Source organism: Musa acuminata, chromosome BXJ2-7, assembly GCF_036884655.1.
Source record: "Musa acuminata AAA Group cultivar baxijiao chromosome BXJ2-7, Cavendish_Baxijiao_AAA, whole genome shotgun sequence".
Lineage (NCBI taxonomy): Eukaryota > Viridiplantae > Streptophyta > Magnoliopsida > Zingiberales > Musaceae > Musa > Musa acuminata.
Genome location: NC_088344.1, coordinates 33,049,102 through 33,067,802, shown reverse-complemented (window position 1 = coordinate 33,067,802; position 18,701 = coordinate 33,049,102). Strand labels below are relative to the sequence as shown.

Below are 18,701 nucleotides of genomic sequence, written 5' to 3'. Positions count from 1 at the left end.
GTCAGTTGAAGGTATTTTAGGATATTGAAAAATAATATAATGATCAAGAAAAATAAAAATGAGAGCTACCAACATAGAAAAAACCCAAATTTTGATATTTTTAAAAATTAATCCAAATTTAAAAGTTTAAAACACTATAAAAAAAAAACAAGGTGCTTTTTGAGAAAAAACATAGAAATATCAAAGGTTATATATATATGTATATATATATATATATGTATATATACATATATATATACATATATATATATATATATGTATATATATATATGTATATGTATATATATATATATATATATATATATATGTATATATATATATATATGTATGTATATATATATGTATGTATATATATATGTATGTATATATATATATGTATATATATATATATATATATATATATATATATATGTATGTATGTATGTATATATATAATTGGTTTGATTGAGGTTATGAGTTTATTTATATCATATGAAATATTTTTTAATTATATTATTATATTTTTATTATGATATCTAAAATACTTGTAATAAGTTATTTTAAATTTTTATTTGAGCAATATTATTCTTAAATTATTATAAATACCTATTTGTATAATAATATGATATATCAAATGATTTTTGGTATGTTTTAATTATATTTAACTCAATTAAATTATGTTTATTATAATGATAAAAAAATTATAACATATCAAAATAGAAGTATATATATATATATATATATATATATATATATATATATATATATATATATATATATATATATATATATATATATATATATATATATATATATATATATATATATATATATATGTGTGTGTGTGTGTGTGTGTGTGTGTGTGTGTGGGCACACGCGCGCACGTATATGTATACACATATGTACATATATTTACATACTTGTATATATATTTTTATATGTATATACATATGTATATATATTTTTATATTTATATACACACATATATATATATATATGTATATATGTATATGTATATGTATATATATACATATATATATATATTACATAAAATAATCCGAGTTATTTGTTTGTAAAAAAAGAGTCTGATATAAATTTTTCCCATGCGCTATTTGCGAATATCATGGTTATTTACCATATATAAAACGTTTTACTGATTTATTTTTATTTTGAGGGAGATCTCGTAATAACAATATATAGCATGTAATAATTACGGATTCAAATAACATATTTTTAAAAAATCAAAGTCATATATTATCCTTGTGATATTTTTGAATATCTTGGTTAATTTACCAAATATAAAATATTTGGTTAATTTACCAAATATAAAAATTAGAATATCTTGGTTAAGATATTTTTGAATATCTTAGAATAACAATATATAATAAGGTAATAAATCGTGTATTGGAATTAATTAATATATATATTTGAAAAATAAATCCACCAATAATACTACAAAAAAATTGATACCAAAGGGAGGGGAGTGAGTGTCCGTTTATATGCCATATTACTAATTTTTGGAAAGCGATTTGGGGGTTTTCTTACTTGCCTTTTGTAAAAACGCATGTATAATAAATACAAATTTTTCCAGTGAAGCACAGTGGTTTGTATGTGAAATCAAAAGGGAGAATTCTAAATTCTCCACTCCGCCCACAAATTTGTCGTCTTTCTCCGTAGCGGGGATTCTTCCGCAAGGTTTTCTAGGGTTTTCACCTCGCACCGCAGGTGCTTTCTTCTTCGCCTTCCCCGGTCCTCCCATTTCGTACCAAAGAGGATTTTTGCGTGGATTCGGCCCACCGGATCTCGTAATTTATATTTTAATTTCTTTTCTAATTACCTGACATTAGGGGTCGGGATTTGTATTTTCTCTTACCTAAAGCCGGCCTTTTCTTTCATACCCGGCCGTCTACTGGTCCGGTAAGTGGTTTTGAGCCTTTGGTTTAGGGTTCTTATCGGCTTCCTCTTGTTAATTATATTTTGTATCTTTTTAATTAGATATTCGAAGTATAAAACTACGATTTTGTTGTTTTCTTTTCTTTTCTTTTTAGGAAAAAGAATTGATTAAAATTCGACCTTTTAATACCTGAAATTTATAATATAGTGTAAATTCGAGTTTTTTGATTAGAAGGGCATCATAAAAATCTGTTTTTTCTTTTATCGTTTTTGGCGGCAAGCAGTGATCTCTCTTCGTCGTCTACGGTTGGGATTGTAACAGTGGTAACACATCAAGCGTGTGGATCCATGGAAGCAAGGTTTCAGCCTCCTGTGTTCAATATAAAGGTTGTCGACGGCTCGAACGGGATTGCGGCATATGAATCTGTGCCGCTGGGCGGTGGTAGTGTTCCCTCACAGTACCAAGGAGCGGGCGGTGGCAGCAACGGCAGCGTCGGTGCTGGTGCTGGCACCGGAGAGCCATTCAAGAGGAAGCGTGGCCGGCCAAGGAAGTATGGTCCTGATGGTAAAGTGATCCTTGCGGTGAACCCAGTGTCCGCAGGTCCTTCAGCTCCTCCGACCACTGGAGCGTTCTCTGCTGCTGCTAATGCCGCAGCAACAGCTGCGGCAGAGGGCGTGAAGAAAGCGAGAGGCCGTCCACCGGGTTCAAGCAAGAAAAAGCAGTTAGAAGCTCTGGGTAATCTAGATTCTCACCCAATTGCAATTGGATTTCGTAGTCACATGCTTCTACTTATTCTTCCAACGAGGAATGAGTCTGATTCTGTTAGTAGATTGTTGCAAAGAATGAAATATCAGAAGTTGCTTTATGACCATTCGATAGATTATCAAAATAAAAGAAATGATTGTTTACATAAGGCATGGTTTGCTCCTTGCCATCTATCACTGCCTGCTTTTAATGTGACGCATTGTTAGCTGTAGTTCTTAGTTATATGTTGGTATTAATTTCTGGAATAGTTATAAGCCTCCCCATGATATGGTTCAACTTCAACTAAAGCTTCATGTGGTACTTCCTTGGCAATTTGTGTCTATTACTTATTGAATTTACAGAGGTTTTTTTAGATATAACATGTTAATTGATTTAAAATTTGGGTTCTGTATACCGTTTCTGTCATTCTCAATAAGATTATATTAAGCCTTTCTGTTATCATCGTTTGATTATTAATTTGCTCTTAGAAACTTTGTTTCATATTGACTTTCTTGTTGTTTGGATAACCTCTACTGGAATTGTTGTCTTTTGTAAATTTTTCATTGGCATCTTTAGCATTTTTTGTTCTTACAAGGACAACTGCTTGCAGGTTCAGCAGGGGCTGGATTTATTCCACATGTTATTACAGTTAAGATTGGAGAGGTACTTATTTTGTTTTGTTTTAATGGGACACCTTTACTCACAGCACTTTATTTATGGTAGAGACCACTTTATTTGAGATCAGATCCTTGTTAAGCTAGAAAACTCATATTCTCACGGGAGAGATGCAAATGATGGTATACTGCCTTCTGGAGTCTTTGTGCATTGTTTTATTTCATTTGCTTACTATTCTTTGCTTTTGAACTATAATATATTATTATTTTGGGTAAAATGGCCATATTCTTTTCAGGTGTTGCTAGATCATTTTGCTTTTCCAATGACTAATTTGAGGTGGATTAATTAACTTGATTAGCAGTCATTAGTAAAAATCCAAAATTCAGCTTCTGCTTATCTGCATGCTATATGTTTACTATATCTTATATTGCATCACCCTTTTTTCTTGTAGCCCATAACTTTTTTTGCATGCAATACCCAATTGTAGGTCAAGCTGTAACAACTTGAACTTCATAGTCATATTTTGTTAGTAAAATTCTCATCCAGAGTTTTAATAGAGATGACCGATCAAGTGAATATCCATATATTGTCATTGAATAGATAGCTGGCATCTTATCTGAACCCATGTATGAGCTTTTCATTTATTTGGTGCTGAGTTAAATGCAACAATTAGATATTGATTTATCATTGCTTGTCACATATAACATAATCGCATTGCGAATCATTAGATCTTTAGATCTGATCATTGCAATTTCAAGTAACCACGATCAAAGGGAGAGGAATATATGGATATACATGAAAAAACAGAAAGGAGGTTCTCTGCATTGAGGAATTAGGTAAAAGAAATAAATGGTATAACATGTAAAATTGATTGTCCTAATCTGATTCTAATAAATGGCTCAATTAACAGAGATGCATAGCTCAATTAACTTATGACATCTCAATTCAAATATTCTGCAGAATGGAATCCGTACTTTAAATAGTCACTGTCACTTTTTTTATAGATTTACCCTGTGGGCTCTGCTACAGCTATCCAATTCTTGATGACTGGATCTATTTGGCGACCTACTTGTGAGATGCTCTTTCCTACAAATAAAGCCTTCACATACCTCACGACCTAATTCTAAAAGTCTGTTATGGTGCTTGTATAATGTCTAATGGCAAGGCCACCAACAGACACCCTGCATTCACTTTCTTTGTGCCATTTCTCATCAGATATATCTTTTACCATTCTATTTGATTTCCTGGATAGATCAACTGCACCCTGTTGGTATCTTCTATGTGTGGATGATTTTCTCTTTTTGTCTTGGTTACTCTCCCTTTTGTTCTAAATAATCATTCTGATTACTCTTTCGAGAAAGAAGTCAGTCACAAGTTAGTTGGGATTAGGTTGCAGGTTGTATTGCATGTAGTTTTAAAATTTATGTTCAGCTTAGTCAATTCTAAACTGTAACTACCTGCTTGCTATATTTCAGGATGTATCAGCAAAGATAATGGCGTTCTCACAGCAAAGCACCCGTGCAGTTTGTATTCTGTCTGCCAATGGTGCAATTTCAAATGTGACTCTTCGTCAGGCTGCGACATCTGGTGGTACTGTAACATACGAGGTCTGATTTGGGAACTTGCCATCTGTATTTAAATTATCTTTGCAGGCTTTAGATCTTTTTTTGCCACCAAGCTTTGTCTTCATAATTCGTGACACATTATAGCCAGTTTATCTGCTTTGATCTTTCATATTGCTATTGCTGATAGATCATCCTTGTTTTTGGTAATAATTTAATGATATCATATTATTATCTGCTTCAGTATACTGATGATCCGAGACATACGGATTCAATGAGTCTTCACAACTTTACCTATTTTTTGGTTTTTGTTTACATTTTCTTGAACCTTTATAAGCAGGGGCGTTTTGAAATATTGTCACTATCTGGATCATTCCTGCTGTCTGAGAGTGGTGGGCAGCGCAGCCGAACCGGTGGTCTCAGTGTTTCATTGGCTGGTCCAGATGGTCATGTTTTAGGTGGTGGAGTGGAAGGGCTTTTGACAGCAGCCTCCCCCGTCCAGGTGATTCTTGTTTGAGATTCTTTAAGTGAATGGATCAGTTCTGACACATAATAGAGTGACTGTTTCAATGAATTGTTTTCTTTGTTATTTGTGGAAGTTCATCACCCTCTTATCTTCAAAACTTAGTATCGGAATATATAACCGTGATGTTCTCTACACAAAATTTTGAGGATTATTGCCTGTTGTTCGGATTCTCACATCATTTACTATGATTAAACATATACAGCCCTTACAAAACTTTAACTCCTTGAGAGTTAAAAACTTTCATTGGTTTAAGTGATGAGTTAATGAACATCTTTTTGTAAACCAAACTTATTGTTGAATTGTGCACAAGAACCAATGATGTTTCCAGTATAAGAATTGTGCATTTTCACCCAGCAGGTTTGTCTTAGCAATCTTTTTACGTGATACTGTTTGAAAGGATGTTATATTGCTGTTGAAAAAGGTCGTGATATCTTCTTTCAAGCGATTTTACCTATGTAGCTATTGAACTTGAGTATTTTGTCCAATTCTTCAACTCAGTGATCTGTTGGTATCACAAAGAATTGGTCATTGCAGATCATTGTGGGCAGCTTCACTGCTGAAGGGAAGAAGGAAGCTGAGCAGGTTCATGCTTCAGAGCCCGCTTCTGGCTCTGGAAAGCTTTTGATGCTAGGAGAAACCATCGGAACGACAAATCCACTCACCGGGAGCTACTCAGCTTGAGCATCACTATCTTCATCTTATCGTACGGATGAATACCAAAGTGGAGCTTGTCGAGCATGCTGTGAATAACCTTAGCATAGATCTGTAACGTTACTAGTCATTAGTATGCAGTAAATCTGGAAGCCTTTGCATTCATCTCATCTTTATATCTCATGTATACTTAGTTTATGCTCAGGAAAAATATTTATGTCAAACAACCAGCCTTTGGGTTGGGGTTGTCATCTATCTGCTCTGTGTTTAATACAGGTTGTAATTTGTATACAAATGTTCTATGTATAGATATTACATAATTTATAATCCAATATTATTGAGCTCTTGTTTTGGCCATTTATGAGGTGACAAGTAATGTTGTTTCTTCTAAGAAGATGACTGTCATTTTTGGTTCTTCAGCCAACGCTTATAATTTCTCTATACTGATAATAATACGCTCATGAAGTCTTTATAATTCTATTTAAATCATTTTCCAATTCAGATGCGAAATTAAATATGGATATTATATACTGATTGTCATACAAGTTCAAAGCTAATAATCATAAACAACAAGATGCCAACACAATGACAAGCTGCTATTAGTAGTTAAAAACCTTTCTTCTCCATATCAAGATAGATTCAGTCTAGTCAAGATAACAAGTATATGAAGGCAGATACATTGCAGAAAAGCTGTAGCAGCATCTCAGTAGACATTTAGTTAATACCAAACAGCTTTAGCAGGTCTATTCCAACAACTGAGCAAAATAGAAAAAAACCAGCTTCTTTAGAACTAAATGCTCTAAAGTTATGAGTACTACAGGTCTCTTAAGTCATTCTCTGCTATAGAACAACTACAGCACAGGAGGAAAACACTAACAAGGTGGTGGTGAGTCTGATCTCAATGCAAAGGCAACCAACAAGGGCTAATAGGAACCATTTAAAAGAGAGATTTACTAGAGAGCATTTCACAGAACAGTCTTGCGCAGTTCACTCGCCCCGTGGGCGAAGTGGCATCGATCACCAAATGTGCACGAGCCTTTGGTAAAATTATCACATAGCTTTGTCTTGTAGTTACTGCCCAAAGCATTTGGGGCTCCTGCAGCAGAAGTCTTTGGTGGTAGCGACGTGGCAGAACTAACATTAACGATGAGTTCTCTCACCATGGAACTGGCATGTTTGATTTGATCAAATGTTCCCTCCAGCTCAATGTTCCTCAAGTTGGGGTCTGACTCATGCTCCCTTATTGCCAGCTTAACGCCTGTAATGCGGCAAATCTGCTTGGTGTTCATCCCACCCTTACCGATAATGGCACCAGCAAGAGAAGCATCAACACTAATTTTTGCTGTGGCTGAGGCACCAAAGCTTGTTGCAGCAGCAAGGCCAGTCGGCTGAGGCGGTTCCATGTTGGCTGCAAATCTTCCACCCATTGAGGGTGCCATATGGCCATCATGGGATGGAATAATAGGTTTTCCAAGCTCCCATTCCCCATGTGCAAAATGGCACTTCTCCCCAAATTTGCAACCATCAGCAGTATTATACTTGTTGCACATGCGCGTCTTTACAGCAGAAGAGGGCAGACCATTGGGGATTGTTGAAGGAGGCATAAGATTTCTGGCAGCAGCGACTGTCGGGTTGCCCAAATTGGTCATCTGTGAAACAGCAGCAATGCCTCCAGGTACATAGTGCAGGAAATGACACCCTTCACCAAATGGGCACCCAGCAGTGCTGCATCACGTAAAAGTTTTGATGAAAATATATTCTACTTGGACAGGGACCAATGCTATTTAAGTAAAGAAACAAGAAACAGAAGAGCTGGCGTGTTACATAAAGACAACACACAAGTAAAGATACTAAAACACTATCACAATTCCAGGTAAATCTCATCATTAAAAAATCAACTCAGGCAGGTTAAGGCCAGTTCCAACTTCTGACACGATCATGATTGTTAACAATATACAAAAGTAGATAAGATAATTTCTTGAGATGTTAATCAGAACACCTTTCAAAATACGTACTCATCATTGGCATTTAAAAGGTCATAATGAAATATAAATATATCACAATCATGAAAGATATGGATTACACATGAAATAGTTACTATACATGAAAAAAGCAATGTTATACTTACTACACATTACAATCAATGAAGGATGCAAGCATCATTAGAAAACAAAAGCAGCAACATTTACAAAATCAACTATGGAGAAGCAGCAGGCAGCTGGGAGCCAAAGATTTATTTTTTATTTTAATTTCATGCCTTTTATTTCTAAATCACAATGACAATTCAAGAGATCTCATCTGGCTATCCATAGCTGATCCCAAAATAGAGGCTATTCTTCAAACTGAAGAAATGGAGACCAATAAAGAACACGTGCATGTCAAAGATAAACAAGAACAAAAAAACATCAAAGTTAACAATCCACTTGAGGTCAGTTCGTGGATCCTCTTTTTCCACTGAGCTCTATACAAATCAATATCCTTAGTTAAAAACTAAGGATGGCTGTACTCATTTGACCTAGTATTCTATCTTATTTTTGTTTTAAAAAATCCCAAGTTAAAAACAAAACACGTTTCAAATTTATAAACAAAAAACCTACAGAGAGAACACATGCTTGGAGTCAGGTAAAGAACTACCAAGGTTTTATACAAGCAAGGGTGAAGTAACAACCTCTTTGAAGGGGAAATGAAATCAACCTCAATGGATATATTCCTAGATCGGAAATTTATTCCTTTTAACAAATAATCAGAACAATATATTTTCAATACAATACTAACCATAAAGCCTTTGTTTCATCTAAAATCACCTCTCAGTCCTCTTTTTTTTTAATAATTCATGACTCATGGAATGGTGTCACGATTAGTAAATAAATGGCATAGGTTATCCTTAGCATTATCAAATCATCTAGGACAAACAGTGAAAAAGCCCTATGGCATTGACTTCATCTATCACAAAATGGACAGCATAAGCAATAATTCATTTTCATTCCAAACGTACTATTAGATTAATGCTTAATTTAAAAGGGTATATCCAATTAATGAACACAAAACCCATTGTCTACCTCAGCGGTTTATTTCTGATAGTACCACTATTGGATTTCTAAATATTTTCCTTTAGATATTTCTAACTGAAAGCTCATCCCCTACTGAATGGTTTAGGTAATGAAGATTTAGTACAAAAGCATAGACCTTAATAAATAGCCATATATTCTCAAATTTCCTCTTCCTGCACATTTTTATGGTTCTTTGCTATGCAATACACCTAGCTAGTTACCAAGGTTAACAACCAAACAAAATAAAAGGGATGAAACTCAGTCAGATGGGCTAAGAAAATATACATTTATTTTAACATCAAATCAAACACAACTTTAAGTGGACAAATACAGTATCAAGCATCTGACATGAGGTCAATCTAAGTACCTGATGCAACATGAACAGTAATATAATTTTCAAGGATGCACATGAAACTATAACTTGTTATAGATTATGATATTCATCTTGGTGTTGTATAAATGCATAATATCAAAAGATGAGTCTAAGTAATATGCAAATACAAAAAAGTCAACCATGTGATGTTCTTAGAGTATCTTTTCCTAAACAGTAATAATGATAATATCAAACTCCAAGTTCAACCCAACGTCTAATAACTACAAAGTGACACTTGGAGTACTTCTACATATATAAGACAGATGTGTGTCCATGGCACCCTCGTGCATCAAGCAATATTCTAGCTACTTGTACATTCAGACAATAAACTGAATGACATTGTTTGTTTACAGGTTTTTTGCAACACTTGTAGATGAGAAACATCTGAGAGTTGAAAGATCATGACTTGATGACGCGGTCAATGCTTGGGCAGCTGGTTCTATTGAATCTTTACTTATTTTTAGCATATGTAAATTGAACATAGATGTAATATTCAAGATCGTAAATTGAGACTAACGTCACGTGACAACGTTGAATAAAATAATACAAAAATAAAAACCAAATATATGTATTGGTATTGTGCTATCAATATTGATGATGGCACTTGGTTGGACTGGTAAATACAGGTTGTTCCATAGCAGAAAAACTGGAGTTTAAAGTTGCCTGCAGGTGGCAGCCATGAACCAGGAGTACAAGCATGTATCACAATTTTCTTGCTAATTATTTTATCATTCGAAATGATTTTCTTACAAACGTCTGTTAACAATAGCAACAATTTTCTTACAAACTTATCTTACCCCACAATTTTCTTACAAAATTATCTTAACAATAACAACGATCTTCTTACAAACTTATCTTACCATTCTTACTTAAAGTGTTCTTACTTAAAGGTACCGGCTTCAACAAATGACCATCTTAAAGTAGGGAAACTTGCGACAATTCAAAACATAAAATTACTTCTGTTGCAAACCAGAAAATTACACAGATACCAAATGAAAATGCAAATAAGATGCTGAACGACAAAGCTTCAAGGAACAGTAACCATTATAAATAGCAAGTATTAGTCCCTGTGATATAACATAAGAGACAAGGTTGTAAGAGACCAGCTTTATTCCTCTGCGCATCTAAAATATGATATGGAACATTCTCACCTTCAAATCTGTAATACCTTGCAAACTTTTAGCTTTGTTATAAGTATAAAAAAAAGCTATTTGAGTATGATACACATTATTGAAACAATTTTAATTGGTTAACTTTTACAATGGAAATCCCTAAAACCTCCCTCCGCCCAGATGGAAGTTTGATATGCATCATATAAATCTGTTATGAAACAGAAGATTAGGCACAACAATGTATTTTAAAGAAACAATTAATAATATCTTCATTACAGTAGGTATTCTTCAAGGTTTCATTGAAGCAGTGAAGTCTTCATGTCTCGTGCACCTCCACAAATACCCTATTTATACTTTTCAATAAGCTTCTTAGGTTGGTTTTACCAGCAGGGCCTGTGCCACAGCTTAGACATCTGATTCATTAGCTTTGATAAAGTTATAATAACCTGTAATGACAGCTAGCATGACCAATTCATTAGCCTTAACAAATTACACAATATGAAATTATCAACCAAATTTGCTGGTTAACTAAGATATAATGATTAAAAAAAGTTCATTTTGAAATTTATCCTGAACAGTTTAGAATTAGAACCTGAAAAACTTGGTGCATGGCTTCGATTTGCTTCCTAGACCAGATGGATTCGAGTCCGTTTCTGTAGCATAACATTAATTATGTGTTCTCAGTTAAAATTTCAGTGATCAGTTATCTTCATGCTTCTGACATATCTGAATTATATTATCAATCACAAATCAGGAATCTTGTAGTCATTAAAAAAGATAATTTTGTGAGTATTGATGTAGTGATTTCGGAATTTCAAATGGCTGCATTTGGTAAAAATAGCAACAGAAGCATAGAAATATGGATTGAGAAGTATGTGTGATTGTTGCAGTGTGATCAGATTTATGACTCCAGAAAGCAATGAGAATATACTAGTAACCTGCAGTAGTAATACCAAAATAATTTCTAGTTTATAGTGTGTCTTCAATGATGGTATCCTAACTTGCTTACAATGTGAACAAAAAAGACTCATATGAGCTTCAACAAACGCTCCCACTAGAAGAGCTTCTTTTTAATGTACATGATCAACCAAAACATCTGAACTATCAAATAGGAAGATTTGCTGATCATGAGGATTCAGCATACATAGATCAACTGAGTATCATTCTTACCGTATGACAATGATTCATCAATCTACAATTAAGGCAACAAGCAGATGGAAAACATAGGAACATCTGATAGACATTCCCCAAGTAAAGCTATAGTCTGAAAACAATAGCATCACAACGTATTCGCTTTTGGATCCACCTCTACGGTACGAGATTAGCACCACCGAGCAACAAGCAAGCCGACAGAAGGGGGCCCTAGATCACCGTTAGATCCGGACCAACTAGGTGGATCTAGCAAGATTCCTACACGAGCTAAGCAGAAAAACTCAACTTGGCGTACCTCTGATCCGCTTCGGACCGGTGGCGCCGCTGCCCCCGTTGGTGGTTCCGTCCGCCCTCGCCCTCTTGCGTGCGTCCATGGCGACAGTAACTTCCGCGGACCGAAGGATTGCGGAAGATAAGGGGTTGAATAAAACCCTAGATCGGGAGCGGAGGGGAGGGGAGGGGAGCGCGCGAGAGAGACAGAGGCGCAGCAAAAACCCTAGCTTGCCCGACAAGAGCTGGCAAACAATGAATAAAAAGGAGGTTGGAGGAGATGCAGCAGTGGGTGCGGACGTCAACCGTGTGATTCCAATCTAGTGCGTTGTGGTGGCGACGATCCCGCGAGGCAAAACAACCCTAAGAAACCACTCAGTCACCCACCCGTGCCTTGAATGGACAGCTGATGGGGCCCGTGCGACTCTCAAACGGTGTAAAAATTGTGGGTACCTCAAGACTTTGTTATTTGGTATCTGGCCTGAGCAAATGATCTGTTCGCAATGACTAAACTGCCCCTCTCACGAGCGTCCGCATCATTGAATCCAGCTCGAAGGGGTCGTGTGGCGCGCACGTGACTTCTGATGGACGTGGCTTGGAGGATCTAACCACTGGATTTGATTTGGGATTCAAACAAGTGCATGTATCTGAATTTTTTATTTTTATTTTTATTTTTATTTTTATTTTTTACTATAAAAAATAAATGGTGAAGACAAGTTTTAATTATAGGATAATTTTTTTAAGACTATTAATACCTTCAAAATTTTTGTTGATAATCTAACCTTTAGCCTTATTGTGGTTAGCTAATTAAGTTAAGCATCATTGATGGTAAAAAAGCTACATGAAATCTTAAAACGGATTCACTGAATCATATGTAGATTTTCTACTTACATGGTAACGTTTTCCCGATTTGCAATCAGAGAAAGAGCCTAAATATAGAACATATCAGTAATATATATTGACTGTAACCAGAAAATAAGAGTGGAAATTTATTAGCCCAATCAGGATATATCATCAATCTGATCAAATGCAGAAGATTCGGATCAGATATTTGCAAAAGAAGACAGTCTGAGAACAAATCTTTTACCCATTTATCTTGCTAATGAGGACAAGTGTTAAGTCCAGAAAAATAAATCAAAGTGGCAAGAAAAAGAGATATAATATATTTGTTATTCTCACCAACCCTATAGAGAAAATAATGTTAAGGTAACTCAAGAAAAAGAAGGTTTGTGTGTTTCTTACTCTCACCAACCAGCCCAAAAGTTGCTGATTTGGTGAGCAGAATCCACTTGATCTGGTCCACCCATCATAGTACAATTAGGACACTTCTGCTCACTGATCACTTCCCTGGGTTTTCTTGTCTCATGGACTGGTAAAAGGCTTATTTGATCATGTATTTTTCCTGTGTTCTACTGAGTTAGATGTTTTCAGCATGTTACAAAGTTAGATGCCATATAATTAATTGTAAGGATAGTTGATATAATATGTATATCTGGTTATACATGTGTGTATATATTGGGCTGAGAAGGAAAGGAGATACTTTCTTCTCTCTTCACTTCTATGCCTTCGTTGGTGGCCTGCAGCAGCATCCTCTGCTCATATGTTGGCTCAGAGGTTTATCTTTCAGTGAAACTTTTCTTCTTCTTGAAGTCTAGTCCTGGTTCTTTCTTTTATGATGCAAGGCTTGACTGATTCATCCAGTGATCAGAATCTGAACCATTAATTCTTGCCCATTTCTTCTTCCTCTTCTTCATCTGAGTTAAAAATCCGATCTTGTTGGGTTGTTTCTCACTTACCAGGTTGGGGCGGATGGGATTTCGGTGGTCGAAGAAGATGCGCTTCTGTTCCTGTAAGGTCAGTTGTGAAAACTGTAAGCTGTGGCAAATCTTCTCGTCCTCAGACGTCTTTCTTGCTTCTGTTTTGGGATTTGATATCGTAAAGATCGTTTCTTTTCTTGGGGTTTCTTCAAATTATTGAGATCTCGATTCAGCCCGAGTGTCTCTGCGTTTCCCCCAAAATTACAGATCATGCACTCTATGCAATATTGAGGACCGACCCGAGTGATTCTCGTGGGCTCTCTTGAAGGTCGAGTGTTCTTCAAAAGGATAATCTTTGGTCGTTCTTTGATCAAGAAAACAACTTCTTTTTTAGGAGACGGAGATCCTTTCTGTTCCTTTCTTTTTTTGGAGGTGTGCTGCCGGCAACATCTAAACCCTCATTGTTAGCTTTTCTTGGATCTAATCATTCATGCAATCTTGTCGTCTTGAAAGATCTTTCTCGGCTAATATGTAGTCTTTCCAGAAAAAACATTTGTTGTTTCGAGAAGTTGCATGCTCAATATTTGTGTCTTGCTGCGCAATCTTGAGCACATTCCAAGATCATTTTGGTAAACAAAATACCTTCAGCTCACTTATCTTTCCAATATTATTTTAGCTTAGTATACAAGGTTCTCGATTGGTGTAGTACCTAATAATGAATCATTCCTGTTACTCACCTTTATGCTGAATCATTTAGCAGTTTATGGTATTGGATTTCTTTGTCTAATTTATGTATTTAGCCCTTCAAAGTTTAAGCCTTTTAGAGCATTGTATTGTAGATATGAAGTCAATTATGAAATTGCAGCATTTGGAACTAATTATTCTCAATAATGTTTCCTATATTTGCCAGTGTATGTGAGTGTTCAAGTTGTTTCGGTTGCTTATTTGTGGGTTAATGGGAAGAGGCAGAGGAAAGGGGAAGAAATTGACAGCAGTTGCAAGTCATGAGGATCTGGATAATGATGGTGAAGAACCCCTTCCTGCATATAAAAGAAGGGGAAGGCTGCAGAAAACCCTGAAGGATAACATAGATGAAGATGATACTGAAAAGAATGAAGAAGGGACAGATGATACGAAGGTTACAGTGACAAGCAAAGAGCTCAATGGTTCGATGGGGCAAAAAGGGAAGAAGAGGAAGAGGTACTCTCAAGTAAAAGAAAATCCTGATTTAGTTTCAGAGGAGAATGGCGATGAACTGAAACCAAAAACTGAAGAGTTAACCAGGTCCAATGGTTTTCGACACAATGGAAGCCGGCGGAAGAGCAAGCCTCGACGGGCTGCTGAGGCATAAATCATGTTCAAACCGACATTTTAATTTGCTATCTCGCTACCATTACAAAACCAGACATGGTGAACACCTCAAGTCCTTATCAGTTCACCTTTTTTTTTCAGTCGCTTTGTTTCTCCTCTCCTTTGTTTTTCACAAGTGAACCATATAGGAAGCTAGGGACTAGATCATACTGCTTCCTGATCTTTGTGGATGTCCAAACGGTGTAAAAAATATCCTTTAACTTTCATTTTCATTTCAATGCAGAGCTTTGAGCACATCATTATCTTATCTGTTTCTCAATAACATTTTATTACTGATATTTCATGCGACATCCAAATAATTCTTCTTTATAAATTTTGTTATCTTGATTTCTTTGAGTTGCAGTTATTTGTGATTCTTATTTGTTAAAATATCGTAAGAAGAAAATTTAGCTGGGTGCATTTTTCAGTTTTGTTTCTGTTACTATATTTATCATATTGCTCAATATTTTGAGTTTATCAATTATTTATTTTGTGTCAAGAGACTTTTGTTTATATATTTGTGCCTTTGAACAATCATTGCGATTGAAACTTGAAGTTCTTGAGAGATTGGTTCCATTTGTATCTTCTTCCATTTTCTTTGGTTGTGAGTTTGTATGCAATTGGGTGAATCATGGAAGAAAACTAACGGCAATATGTGTTACAAATATTTGATGGTATTCAAAATTTCCAGCTTCACAGGTGGTAACTGTCGTTAATTGTTTGAATTTTGCAATCATTTGTTGCATTTTATATACACTACTTTTGTTTATTGGTTTTCATATCGAATTTTCTTCCTCTCCATGATTCATGGCAGTACGTGTTACAATCTTTGGTGCTAATAATTTCGTTCCAGCTTCGCAGATGGTGACCCTCTCTAATTATTTTAATTTGGCAATCATTTGTTGCATTTGATGTTCATGGTACATTTGAATTTGAAATTAGTGATTTGAACAAGTACTTTGATTGCTTCAAATTAACTAAATCATATTATCTGTTTCATTACCATATGGTGTGTACTTTTCCCATTTAACTTGTGTCATGCTTGCCTATATCATGTGCTTTTTGGCATCTCTCTAACTTGCTTCTGAGTCTGTTCAATGGATGCTCATCATAAATACTCGTCGCCACTGCTTTGTGCTTTTCAGATGCATGGAAGTCGCTAACCTTCTTCTTAGTTCATTTTTCCATGTATGTGAGTCAGTAGGACTGTTTAAGTTTCCGACGTCATCTAGAAATGTATTTTCTTCTTCTCGACTTTGATTACGACAGCTTATTTGTGAGGCCTGTTCGCTAGGTTCAGTGGTAATACCTGTTGTGTGAGAAGAATCTGTCTTTCTTAAATCGTGATCACGCATTTGCTCGATTTTTTAGTTAAATACCTTGCAATGAGTTAATTCCAAAGTTCTTTAGATTCTGTCTTGTTGATTGGGAATTATGCTGCTGACACTTCAACTGCTTATGGATTTATTAATAATTTAGTGTCGAATGACTTTTTGAGATAGAATGACATAACATCATCTGGACTTTATCTGAATTTGGATTTAGGACTCTGTGAGGTGGCTTTTCGGTTTATTTGTCATAAAAGAATAAGAAGTTAATTTTCCATGCCATGCTTGATGAGAAATGACAAAAGAACTGCCAATTATCTTCTCAGTGCTTATGACATACAATTATATAGAAATTAGCTGAAGTGTCATTGACGATAGACTACTGACAATTTAGTATTTCATCTTATGGTATAAATTTCTATCGGATCACAGAGGATAATTTGCTTAGAAGTTTTTATCCGGCACGCAATATATTTGCATTAGCGAAGACCATGTTTTGAAACTTGTTTCTTTGATTTACGTTCCCTCGTACCGAAAAATGGATGTTGGAATTTAGTTTTCATTAACACTATTAAAGTCCTTTCCATGACATCCATTGTGTTGATTCCAAGCCTTCCTCTGAATGCATTAGCAAACTGTGTTAATGTGGATAACATAAATTGTGGCCAGACAGTACATATCTATTTTCCTCCAGAATCTGTAATCTCAGGCCTTGCATATCTTCAACAAGTGACAGACTCGATATGTGTAGGAATTGTTCTTCTCAACACTTTACTAGTGAGTTGGATTTGAGATGTTTCATACCGAAAAATCTGAGTAGACTTGAGCTACTTATGATTTCTTTTTTAGATAGGTTTGTTGCCAAGATAATTCACTGCAGGAATGTTGAAGTGTCTCACAGTAAAAACACGTATTCAAACATATTACATGCATACAAGCATCTGCATTTGAATTGTTCTTTATGCAGCTGTGTGTGTGTGTGTGTGTGTGCTCTGCTTATGTCAGATAATGACTGCAAACCTGCTTGTAATACTGAGTTAGGAAATCCTGCAAGCAGTGGGCTTTTCAACCCTACTGCATATTGCTGTGGATGCTTCCTGAAATTAAGATGATTAGCATGGCAGTTAGCTGCTTTTGGTGGTGCAGATGGGAGTGATGGGAACCCAAGAGAAGGAGAAGTTGAGCTTTGTCTGCAATGCCGCGTTTTCTTGGCCATTGCCAGCTCCAGTGGGGGTCGAAGTGTCGCGGGAGACATGGTGGAGAGGCAGGTGTCAATGGCGGTCCACGGGCGGCACTGCGTCACATATCGGAGGGGGACCAACTGGTGCTGAATCCAGGCGGAAGGAGAGATGAGGTCAGATGCATGCGGTGTTGGATTAGGGGATGAAGAAGGCAGACCCAAGACGTGGTTTTTATTGGGATTTATCATTGCCACCGCGAATCCAAAGGTGTGTGCTCCAGCCACAGGGTGTTAGGAGACGGTGATCTCTGCAGTGGTCTCTCTTCTGCTAAGCGTTTCCTTCGCCATTGATGTGCTCTGCGGTCCTTTCTGCGCTGCTCGTCGAGTGCGTCCTGCTCTCGATTGAGTCCTTTGACTTATGCGCATGAAGCATTTGACGTCCTCATGATATCGATGAGATAATTGATCTATTAACTTCAGAAGCTCAAGTGTTAACAATAGTATCAGCATCTCCGTCGAGGCATTGAGGAGGAAGAAGAGAAGCTTTTGGTGGTGGTGGAGGCCTAGCGGCAGTCTGGTTACGGTGGTCGGGGAGCAGGAGATGGAGGACTTAGTAATAGGAGACATTAACAGGTGAAAGGATAGGATAGCAACAGGTGTTGGAGGTGGGACAATAAGAGGACCAACTTACCAATGGGAAGGCATAGCAGGTGAAGAAGGAGAGGCCAATAACAGGTGATGTGATGGAGATGGGACGACAGGAGAAGTTAATGGTCGAAGGAGGAGGAAGAAGATGTATGTGCCGTTGGTTTAGAAGCATTTGGAGACCAAAAAGAACAGCTGACGTTAAGAGGGCAAAACGATTTCCCTACAAAAAATCTATTTTTATTATTTCTTTTGGTTTTTTATTTTTAATTAGTACCTCTTAATTCAAAAATAACTCAGATTGCCTCTAAAAAAAATTAACTGTATTATTTTAGTTGTTTTGACTTATTATAATATTTTTAATATATTATTATATTTTAGTCATCATAATAAAAATACTATAAAAATATCATAAATGATGTATATTGACTAATAACATCAATCAACTCAACTTCAATAGGTATAATATTTTTACTTTTTAACAGCTTTATAGTATCTCAATAAAAATATTAT

The 18,701-nt window shown here is 35.8% G+C and overlaps 3 protein-coding genes across 7 annotated transcripts; 2 read left to right on the top strand and 1 right to left on the bottom strand.

Moving 5' to 3' along the window:
• The first annotated feature begins 1,518 nt into the window (after positions 1-1,518).
• On the top strand, positions 1,519-6,328 carry LOC135617649 (AT-hook motif nuclear-localized protein 10-like). 3 transcript variants are annotated; one of them, XM_065118090.1, is made up of 6 exons: positions 1,519-1,704; positions 2,157-2,608; positions 3,228-3,280; positions 4,708-4,839; positions 5,135-5,296; positions 5,855-6,328. In XM_065118090.1, exons 2-6 carry the CDS (start codon positions 2,221-2,223, stop codon positions 5,999-6,001), a joined length of 882 nt encoding a protein of 293 aa, XP_064974162.1. In that variant the 5' UTR covers positions 1,519-1,704; positions 2,157-2,220; the 3' UTR covers positions 6,002-6,328. The 3 variants fall into 3 exon arrangements, with proteins under 3 accessions (XP_064974162.1, XP_064974163.1, XP_064974161.1); XM_065118091.1 differs by having other exon boundaries at positions 1,648-1,784; XM_065118089.1 differs by lacking the exon at positions 1,519-1,704 and adding an exon at positions 1,713-1,896.
• A 408-nt stretch (positions 6,329-6,736) lies between these two features.
• Positions 6,737-12,192, bottom strand: LOC135617648 (zinc finger CCCH domain-containing protein 31-like). The gene is made up of 3 exons (XM_065118088.1): positions 11,954-12,192; positions 11,099-11,159; positions 6,737-7,696 (listed from the first exon to the last, which is right to left on the bottom strand). Exons 1-3 carry the CDS (start codon positions 12,030-12,032, stop codon positions 6,937-6,939), a joined length of 900 nt encoding a protein of 299 aa, XP_064974160.1. The 5' UTR covers positions 12,033-12,192; the 3' UTR covers positions 6,737-6,936.
• A 1,245-nt stretch (positions 12,193-13,437) lies between these two features.
• LOC103992383 (uncharacterized) lies at positions 13,438-15,303 on the top strand. Of its 3 annotated transcripts, XM_009412058.3 has the most exons (3): positions 13,438-13,542; positions 13,728-13,782; positions 14,596-15,303. In XM_009412058.3, exon 3 carries the CDS (start codon positions 14,641-14,643, stop codon positions 15,034-15,036), a length of 396 nt encoding a protein of 131 aa, XP_009410333.1. In that variant the 5' UTR covers positions 13,438-13,542; positions 13,728-13,782; positions 14,596-14,640; the 3' UTR covers positions 15,037-15,303. The 3 variants fall into 3 exon arrangements, with proteins under 3 accessions (XP_009410333.1, XP_018684172.1, XP_018684171.1); XM_018828627.2 differs by lacking the exon at positions 13,728-13,782 and having other exon boundaries at positions 13,446-13,542; XM_018828626.2 differs by lacking the exons at positions 13,438-13,542; positions 13,728-13,782 and adding an exon at positions 13,796-14,314.
• The last annotated feature ends 3,398 nt before the right edge of the window (positions 15,304-18,701 follow it).

Coding starts and splice junctions, on each gene's coding strand:
- LOC135617648 (XM_065118088.1), bottom strand. CDS start 12,032: ATGGACGCACGCAAGAGGGCGAGGGCGGACGGAACCACCAACGGGGGC. Junction 11,160..11,953: donor CGGTCCGAAGCGGATCAGAG/GTACGCCAAGTT, acceptor GTTATGCTACAG/AAACGGACTCGAATCCATCT. Junction 7,697..11,098: donor CCATGCACCAAGTTTTTCAG/GTTCTAATTCTA, acceptor TACGTGATGCAG/CACTGCTGGGTGCCCATTTG.
- LOC103992383 (XM_009412058.3), top strand. CDS start 14,641: ATGGGAAGAGGCAGAGGAAAGGGGAAGAAATTGACAGCAGTTGCAAGT.
- LOC135617649 (XM_065118090.1), top strand. CDS start 2,221: ATGGAAGCAAGGTTTCAGCCTCCTGTGTTCAATATAAAGGTTGTCGAC. Junction 2,609..3,227: donor AAAGCAGTTAGAAGCTCTGG/GTAATCTAGATT, acceptor AACTGCTTGCAG/GTTCAGCAGGGGCTGGATTT. Junction 4,840..5,134: donor GTGGTACTGTAACATACGAG/GTCTGATTTGGG, acceptor CTTTATAAGCAG/GGGCGTTTTGAAATATTGTC.